General features: G+C 32.5%; 1 protein-coding gene across 1 annotated transcript in view; it reads left to right on the top strand.

Moving 5' to 3' along the window:
- Positions 1 to 6,941, top strand: part of LOC106302944 — a 19,635-nt gene extending 12,694 nt beyond the window's left edge. Inside the window, 7 exon segments of the mRNA XM_013739339.1 lie at positions 5,298 to 5,469; positions 5,561 to 5,762; positions 5,860 to 5,917; positions 5,920 to 6,029; positions 6,169 to 6,217; positions 6,220 to 6,269; positions 6,815 to 6,941. Coding sequence (XP_013594793.1) covers positions 5,298 to 5,469; positions 5,561 to 5,762; positions 5,860 to 5,917; positions 5,920 to 6,029; positions 6,169 to 6,217; positions 6,220 to 6,269; positions 6,815 to 6,919 — 746 coding nt within the window. The 3' untranslated portion in view covers positions 6,920 to 6,941.
- Positions 6,942 to 10,315: the final 3,374 nt, after the last annotated feature.

The raw sequence follows: 10,315 nt of genomic DNA, 5'->3' as shown, positions 1-10,315 counted from the left end.
AAAACTTATAACGAAGATCAACAATAAATTAGCATGGAAAATAACATAAGAGAATAATAGAAGGAACAATCAATATGAATTTATCAATATATATACTATCTAAGTATTATAATCAACCAACTAAAAATATACAAATTTACAAATTTTGGACATTTAGAAGAAAAAAAGTCTCAAGATCACAATGAATACGCTATGTAAGACTTTTGTTATTTTATTGTTAGCATTTAGCAACTAGAATTTTTTTTTTATCAAGATTATGTAATTGTTTTTAGAGGATCTAAATCTTCATGTAAACTACAAAACAAAAAAAATATTAACTATTATACCAAAAATAAATTATAATATTTGTAATACATTATACAATCATACAAGCTTAACTACAATACAAATAGTTAATTGAATAAAGTAGAAGATAAATCTAATACTTTAGATTCTCAATATTATTAATTCAATAAATAAAAATATTACATAACATTAGTTAAATTTATTATATTTACTTTACTTTTTATATTATCTTACAAAGGCTATTTAATATTAACTAGAGTTGATCAAAATATTTATAGTGATTAAATTTTAAATCTAAATATTAAACTATCACACACACACACACACACACACACACACATATATATATAACAATCACACATTAATTTTGTAAAGCTTTTCTGACTACAAAGAAAAATTAGATATTATGCATATAGTTCAATCGTTTATGTTATTCAAATAAAATATATGTAAAATTTATAAAATATTATAATGTATTAACAGTTCACATGCATCAAGTAATTTATATAATATTTCAAAATACAATTTAATATTTTTCAAAAATTATGAATATGTTTATAAACATAAATATTACATTTATAAATAAAAATAACTAAATAGATGGTATAGTTATAAATAAAGATAAATAATAAAATAAACAAACGTATTTCAAATAAAAAATTACATAAATCAATTAAATAATTAGTTTAAAAATTATTATAAAATTAAACTAAATTATTAATAAAGACTCGCGCGTAGCGCGAGCATAAAATAGTCTATACTATATAAAATTTGAGGCTATAAGCCATCGAGAGTGTCCACGTAGAATTTAAAAAGACCAATCGTAGAATGACAAATAAGAATTTTGACTTGTTATTTTTAAATATGTCATTGTTTCCAAAAAGCTGTTTATTTTATAATAAAAAAGAAATAAATATCGAATAAGGCAAACTAACAAAGGTAAAAAATTATACATATATTAACTTAATGTATATATAAAATAATAATTTCGAAATTTAACATAAATTAAATAAAAATTAATTTTAAAATGCAATAATTCAAACAATTATAACTATAAATTTAACTCATGGTTTTCAAAATTTAGGCTATAAGCTATTGAAAATATTCACAAATAACATACATTATATATAAGTTAAGAATATAAATCAATGAGAAACAATTCATTATATTTGGATTAGGATTTAAAAAATACCATAAAATCATTTAAAATAAAATAGAAACCATTACCAAACAAGGTAAGTTAACAAAAGTAAAAAATTATAAATAAATTTACTTAATCTATAATATTTCTCGAAATGTAACATTAAAATAAAATATAAAATAGGAATTAATATTAAAAATACAAGACTTTCAAACAATTATAAGTAAATTAATTTAACTCATGGTTTTCAATATAAGAAATATATAATATTTCTCGAAATGTAACATTAAAATAAAATACAAAATAAGAATTAATATTAATACAAGACTCTCAAACAATTATAAGTAAATATATATATAAGTTTAGACTATAAATCAGTGAGAAAAAAATTGATTATATTTTGATTAGGATTTAAAAAAAAATCATAAAATAATTTAAAATAAAATAGAAACCAATATTAAATAAGGTAAGTTAACAAAAGTAAAACGTTATAAATAAATTTACTTAATATATAATATTTCTCAAAATTTAACATTAAAATAAAATATAAAGTAAGAATTAATATTAAAAATACAAGACTTTCAAACAATTATAAGTAATACACTTATTGTTAGTTAGCCAGTTTATTTATGTGCTTTCAAATTGCCTTTTATCAATTAAATAAATTAATATAATTATTTACTCATAAGCAATTAGATTTTAATAAATTTTGATACAATTGTTTTAGAAAATCAGAATCCAAATATTCATTAAACTAATCAAAAGGTTCTTATGAAACAAACCTAAATATTTTTATAATCTACAATAATGTTTTTAAATAAGGTCATTAATAATAAATAAAAGTAGATGGTAACTTTTTTCCGATAAAAGTTATAGGACTCATGCTTTTGAAACTTTATTTAAAGTAATCACCATAACATATAAAATTAAAAATGATGTAACACGAGTTCTATCAAAGAAATATATTCGAAGAACAATGTTATTAAAATATACGAAAACAGAAAAAAAATCTAAAGAGGTTCACCAAATAAATTAGTTTTAATTTCTAATAATATATTTTTTTAAATATTTAAATTAGACATTCATCAATTAGAAACGATATTATCTAAGAATATTAATCAATAAATTTAAAACAATAAAGTGCGCTTACCTTTCTGGGCACACATCCGTTTAGAAATCTTGAGTTAACCGTGCTTGAGCTGCAGAGTGAAAAGATGGGTGACTATCGGGAAATAATTTGTGATACCATGTGAGTGAGACTAAAGCACGGAAAAAAATCATGTGGTGATTGCAGGGTCAATAAATAAGACTTTCGAGGCTTAGAAAACTAACGCACCGCTGTGGCACGTAATATGGCCTACATAACGAGTGAGCGGGCGTTGGGAAACCATTAACAGTGGGCGGTCGAAGCGTTAAAAGTGGTTCGGAGCTGGTTAGCCATCTCGATTCTGGTCCGAGAGGCGTCTTGAGACATGTCGTGGTGCGCAATGGGGGCGTTGTGCTAATTGAGTGGAGATGAATTGTAACATCCCGATTTCTGGTATATGTGGAAAGGTTTAAGAGACTTTATTTGGATGCCTATGTCACTAAAGTGCGCTTACCCTTTCGGACACACATCTGTTTAGAACTCCAAAGTTAAGCGTGCTTGAGCTACAGTAGTGAAAAGGCGGGTGATAGAAGTGATTCTTGATAATGTGTGAGTGAAGCTAAAGCATGAAAAAAAGTTATGTGGAGATTGCAGGGTCAGTAAACAAGATTTTCGAGCTTTAAAAAAATTAACAAACCGCCTGTGGCACGGAATGGGACTCACATGCCGAGTGAGTGGACGTGAAAAACCCATTAGCCATGTGCCTTTGGGACGTTACAAATACTTTCAATAGAATTAAATTTATTGATCAAACTTTGATGTCATTAATTGATGCTGGTTGCAAACAATCCATGTATGACTTTGTCTCTTTAGATAAAGTTATATTGCATACTTTTGATTCTTTTACTCCATCGGTATGTGATATCTTTTCTCCACTTTAGTTATAAGAACTAGATGTATTGTTTCGTCTAAATATTGACTCCATTGACTCAATCGCCATTGTAGATTTAGTATGAATCCTAATCTTTGTTGGACCCATTTAACAGTCTGAGGACGTTTCATTGGATGATTTTGTTTGGTGGCCATGTACCAAAAATCGATTTTAAGATCAAGGATGCAAGGTAATTGTTCTATGTAGCCAAATTTCATTGCATTTATTTTTTGGTATATTTGTTTTTAAAATATTGTTATCAACTAACCGTATTGTTTTGAAACAATCATAGTGGTGTAGAGCTCAAATGTCAATATACTGGAATTTCTAACCAATAATTTTCGAATTGGATATCGTTCTACAACATTCATCGCTTTGATGTTTTGGTAGGTCAACTACAACAAATGAAGTTAGTAAATTAATTATATATATACTATATGTTATTATTTAGTACATATATATTTAGTTTTGCTAATGTATTGTTAACATATTCGTCTTTTAAATATTTGATAACATTTTCATTTTTCCTTTTAGGAAAGCTAAAGATTACAGACGAATGAGGGTTTTGTAAGTTATCTTTAATCCACCATGGCATTGGATATGTTTATAATGTATCGGCTTTGTATTATTGGAAACCTAATTTAATATACTTGAGGGTCCACTTTAAATCCTTCAAAAACTTATATCTATATGGAATGATGTTTAATATTATTATAACATTTTCTTGAAATATCTCAAGTGACATGAATATTTGTAAAATTAGGAACATGTATATTAGATAACAATTTCTATATCTGATTAATTATCATACAATATTCATATGAATATTACCAACTTACCTTATCTGGATACTTAAAAATGATGTATATGGTTCATAGTGTAACTTCTTGACAAATATTTGATTTTATATACACTAAATCGGCAGTACGACCGGTATAGGTGGACGATAAAAATAGAAGATATTGACGTATGGAAGCTGAATTACTGGTATACTCATATAGATTAGTCAGTTTCGTACACCTTTCTATTATTATAAAAACATGTTCTTATATATTTTCTTATAACTCTGGGGATCCTAAAAACAACTAGCCCAAAGATTAATCCCATAGAACCTTGCATCTGGGTATGCATCTAATCCATCAATATAGCGCGGTTAGGTGGCCAAAGGGAATCGAAACTATGATGCAACCTCTAACCGAAGTTTTTTTATCACTAGGCCAAGACCAATTGGTTAGACAAAAAAAAATTAATATTTTAATAACATAGTATCCTCATATTGGTAGGTTAGATTTGATGTTCATTATATATAAACTATCATTTTGTCATGTGATATATAAACTAACACTTTAAAGTAGTGTTATGTATTTGTTTATTATAAAATGAAATAATATATTCTAACAATAAAATCACCATTTAAGCTGGTTATCCTAACTATGTAAATATTGATACTCACTCATAAAAATAATTTGCATTCTTTTTATTCTTATCAATAATATCCCAAATAAACTTAAACCATTCAAATGAACAATCTCAAACGTCTCAATCAATTCCTAATTTTTCAAATCTTTCTCATTCATCAAAGAAAACTCAGGGTAAAACAGAGAGTCAAACTTAACATCATGATAACCAAAAACCCCCTAATTTCCGACTTTAGTGACGAATCAACTAATTTCGAAGTGGGCAAAGGTATTACGAGTATGACAAACCATAAGTCCATTAAAATCTGAAAGAGTTGCATTCTATTCTTGGTGAGCAAAATGTAAGTTATATATGATATTTTTTATTATTTTGTCTTTCGTTTATTGTATAAGAAGATAGTTGTTTGTCTTAGAAGAGCATTTGGTGAATCTCAGCAGCTGTGGAATCAGGTGACGGTATTACATACATAATTGATGGGAAGCTCTGCGAGAGGCAATCTGTTGTGTCATGAGTATCAGCACTTGAGACTGGTTTAAAGATCCTTTCCAAAAACAGAAAGCCAAAAGAGTCAATACAGATAGAAGACAAGGACATAACTTAGTTGGGGTATGTATGCTTTTGAAGCACGAGATATAGCATTATGCTGCAGTAATCTTGGAGTACTTGTTGATGATCTTGATGTGAGTCTTTGTCTGAGCCGGAGACAACGGCATGTTGAAATTTTAACATGGAACATCTGACAATCGAAAGGTTTAGCTTATTTTCTCAGTTGGAGAACTTTAAGATTGGTATCAGATGTCATCTTGATATTTTCTGCACCAAAAACTCAGTGGGCACAAGTGTTAAGAAGTCTGCCATTTTCAGCTGAGACTGACGATGGTATATTCTTGGAAAATATCGTAAGGTGTTCTGATTCTTGAACTAAGTATATATATCCATTTTGACCTAAGAAAAGGCGGTCACTCGATCACATGTGGTGATATTGCTGGGGCGCAGGAGCTATTGTTACTAGGACGCTTAGCAAGCAGATGGACTCAATTAATCGAAGGTGTCGTGTTAGTTCTTACAAATCTGTCACTTTGTCAGAACAATACGAGGATTTATGAAAGCTTCTACCTCAAAGATCGAAAAGCTTAAAACAAAACGAGATCCCTTTGAGTTCAAAGGTAACTACTGTTCAGGATTACAACTATTTTACTGACATTTAAAAATGCATCATAACATTTGCTATCTTTTTTTTTTTGTAAAAGAACATTTGCTATCTTTCAACTAGGTTTCTAACTTACTTGGTTTCATCTTGAATAGGTTGAAGAGATTCTTGAGTATTTCACAGAAATGTTGGAGAATCTTTTTCATACCTCGGGGAATTGCCTTCTGCCCTTACCGCAGCTGCAATTCCATCATGGTAAATTTTCAACTGTATAAATCATAGTTTTAATGGAAGTTTATGTCGTATTTTTTCTGGCTTGGAACTAGATGCTGATTACACATAATGCCAATAAAAAGCTTCTCATGTGATTTATGTTGTGTTCTCCTATGGTTGAAAAATCAAGTACTAAAATTGTCTTTGAGTGGTTTCTGGTTTGGACAAAGAATGTCTCTGTAACGGAAGAAAATATATCATAATCTTCATTTGAATAAATTTTAGCCTATATTTAAACCCATATCACCTGAATATATTCATGTAATTGTTCTTTATGCAGCATATTTCTAAAATTTTGTGATAATCCATTACTCATACACAAAAGCTACAAGCAAGATTTTTGTCTTCTGTTCTTGTTTAAAGTAACATTTTTCTAAAGATAATAAACTCATGGAATTTTTTTATGCATCATGGTATTTAATCGGTGACATCCCTCAATCATACACAGAAGCTACAAACAAGATTTTGTCTTCTGTTCTTATTTAAAGTAAATTATTTTTCTGAAGATTTTGAATCTGGTGTCACTGATCATCCGTGGTTGATATGTATTTTGGTGAAATGGAGAAACAGTTGAAACTAGACGTCTCAACAACAGCAAGGTTAATTTTCTCCCCAAGCATGAGTTGCACATAAGTTCTTGAATCTAACAGAAGCTAGAAACCGACATCTGTAAAGTAACACAACTACGTAGTACTTTTACTTTTCATTTTACCTGCCTCTTCAAATCATTTCCTCAATATGCAGTGGATAATTATAAATTCCCTTCCCGAGATATTTATGCAATGACATTGATAGTATTTTGTGTTTATATGTTATAGGTGAGCTCGAGGAAAGAGTTTGGTGCTTGTACGTATTCAATATTTTGTGCAGAGGCTACCAAACAACTTTGTTGAGTAAAAGTTTGATTCTTTGCTCTGTTTTTATGCTCGATGACTTAGGATTTAACTAACTTCTCTCGTTTGTTTCTCTCGTGTGTATTTCGTTAAGCAAGTAAAGAAAAGACACACACAAATCTATCCAGTTCACGCTTCAGTGTGAGGACGCAACGTCTGGCCGAGGTCTGCTCGGAAATCCACTAGAAATCTTTGGTTACACTTAACCTTTGAGACAGAACAAAACGCTAGATTTGCGGCTGCTCTTTTCAGTTCTCTGATACTCTCTTTTAACCCTAATGTCTTAGTTCTTGTTGGCTTTTATAGGAGTGCACTGACGGTGCAACGCTCCTCTCTCTCCTCTGTTTTCCCTTCGTTTCCGTACAGAGGAAGAAGACAAAAGCCAGCTTGAAGGAGGCACGGTTAATTACTCCTTTGCCCCTCTAAACCGTTAAGACTCGCACGTGAGCTCCTCGTGCTTGTTACTTCTTATTAACGATCAACTGAGACCCTCTTCCTTGGGTAGAGACTTCTTGACACTTAGGCAATTTTTAACAAAACTCCACCTTGCCGTAGTGTCGACTTCTGCTTTCTTTCTAGTGTTACTTGATTTCCACCTCGGATCCTGATACTCTTATCAGTCGCTAGTGATCCTGAGCTTTTCTAATGCGCTCAGGAACTTGTTCACAGGCAGTACTTTAGTAAGCATATCAGCTGGATTGTGAACTGTTGATATCTTTGAAACCTTTGTTTCACCATCAGTGATTGTGTCTCTGATGAAATGAAATCTTCTCTGTATATGCTTTGTCCTTTCGTGATGAACAGCATTCTTCGCCAGCGCTATTGCGCTTTGAGAGTCGCATTGAATCTCAACTGCTTCTTGTTTGAATCCCAACTCGTTCATCAGTTCTTTTAACCAAACAGCTTCCTTTGTTGCTTCTGTCAAAGCAATGTACTCAGCCTCCGTGGTTGACAGTGGGACCAATGGTTGCAGGCTTGAGTTCCAGCTTATCACATTACCTCCAACCGTGAATGTGTAACCCGTAATTGATCTTCTCTTGTCGAGATCCGCTGAGTAATCTGAGTCGCAGTACCAAGTTACTTTAAACTCTCCTTCTGCCTTATACCTCAATCTCGTATCAAGTGATCCTTGAATGTACCTGAGAACCCACTTCACAGCCTGCCAGTGTGTCATAATAGGCTTCCCCATGAATCTGCTTATCATCCCCACTGGATAAGCAAGATCAGGTCTTGACCCAATGATATATGGTGTATTATACATCTTGTATATATGCTTTTAAATTGGTTTTCAAGTCTTTATCGAGTCTTTCTAGTCCTTTTGGAGTCATTACAGGTCTGGAGTTGCATTGGATGGGAGATGGACCAGCTGGAACAAAAGAGGCAGAAAATAATGCAATTTGGTGGTTTTCACGCAGAACAGTCTTGATGACTGTTCCGGATAGCGGAGCAACCCGAGTGACTGTTCCGAGTGACTGTTCCAGCGGCAGAGATTTTTAAAGAAACTACAATCATTACGGGATTTTCCCTAATTATCCCTATTTTCTCTCCCAGCCGCGAAACTACAATCATTACGGGATTTGCCCTAATTATCCCTATTTTCTCTCCCAGCCGCCTGTGGCTTGGATATATCATATTTTCTGTTTCTCTTTACCATTCTACGCTATTCTAGACAGAAGAAAACCATTGGAGACTTTTGTGCTTTTGGATTGTAAAGGGAGAAGGCTCCATCTCTCTCACCATAGAGAAGATTATCTTGAACCCTCTTTCTATCTCTTTTATTTACATGAAGTCTTATTCAGAATTGATTTATGTGTTCTCTCTTGTTATGACTGAGTAGTTGATCTAGCTAGCCTAGGGTGTTAGGGTGTTAGATCGTGAGCTAAACACAGATAAGTATCCATTGATTGTCTTCATTCATAACTGCTCTTATTGCTTGCATTAAACTGGCCAGTTATTGTTAGATCCTAGGTTTAACCTATTCATTAACCGTGTAATAGGTTGCTAGATCTGTTATGAATAAGCATAACATCCCTAATCAGCGAAAGTAGATATTAGGGTGTTTTGTGAACCGATTGGACTTGATCTTAATGTTCATCATCACGCCTTGATCCAAGCGAGAGCTTAGGTATTGAGGCTGATCACTGAAAGGTGAAACACCACGACAGTGGGTTGATCTAGTATTGTGTTCCTAGTTCTAGACTAGTTCATTAATCAAACTTGAATAATTGTTTGGCTCATGATTGTAAGCGCCCGTTAAACCCTAGGTTAGTTTCTCATTAATCTGAAACTTAAAACCAATCTGTTACTTGCTTTTTACGTTACCACAAACTTTAAAACCCCCATATTGTTTTAGCTTGATTCTGATCCCATAAAGTAAACCCCCATATTGTTTTAGCTTGATATTGATCCCATAAAGATAGTGTAATAGTTGGTCTCTGTGGATTCGATCCTAAAGTGCTACATCGACATACCATTCGATTGTGGTAGTGTGCACATTAGGTTATTTGGTGTGCGTATACACGTAATATCAAATTGGCGCCGTTGCCGGGGACCAGATTTTTTTTACCTCTACTTTTCAGTTTCATTTTAAGTTTAAGATATCTAACTCGCCTCTGTTTCTTTGTCACAGCTAATGATCCAGGTGCATGACCAATAGACATACTCGGAGCAACGCACAAGGACCATTGCATCAGCTCACCAACGAAGAACTAGCGAGATTAGAACGTCAGAACCGTCAACAACCAAGGCAAACTGACACCACTATGGGTGATCACGCCAATCAGGATGATCTCGCTGCGGCTATGGCACTCATGCAGCAGCAGATGCAAAAAATGCAGCAGACCATCCAAGCTCAGTAGGATGCTGCTGAACAGGCTGCTCTCGCGCAGCAGGAACAACAGGCGCAGACTGTTCCAATTGGGCAGAGAAACCTTCCGCGTAACATCCCTACTACGCGCTCTGCCATTGTTCCTCCATTTTGCACCAGGCAGGACTTCGAGATCAAGCCTGCTTTGATTGGTCTAGTACAGAGAAAGGTGTTCTCTGGTCTCTCTACAGAAATTCCAAGGGAGCATATTGAGAGCTTCGAAAAAGTCTGTAGTTTCACTCGCGTGAATGGTGTTCCACCAGACTACAT

Source organism: Brassica oleracea, chromosome C7, assembly GCF_000695525.1.
Source record: "Brassica oleracea var. oleracea cultivar TO1000 chromosome C7, BOL, whole genome shotgun sequence".
Classification (NCBI taxonomy): Eukaryota; Viridiplantae; Streptophyta; class Magnoliopsida; order Brassicales; family Brassicaceae; genus Brassica; species Brassica oleracea.
This window is presented reverse-complemented; position numbering and strand designations above follow the sequence as displayed.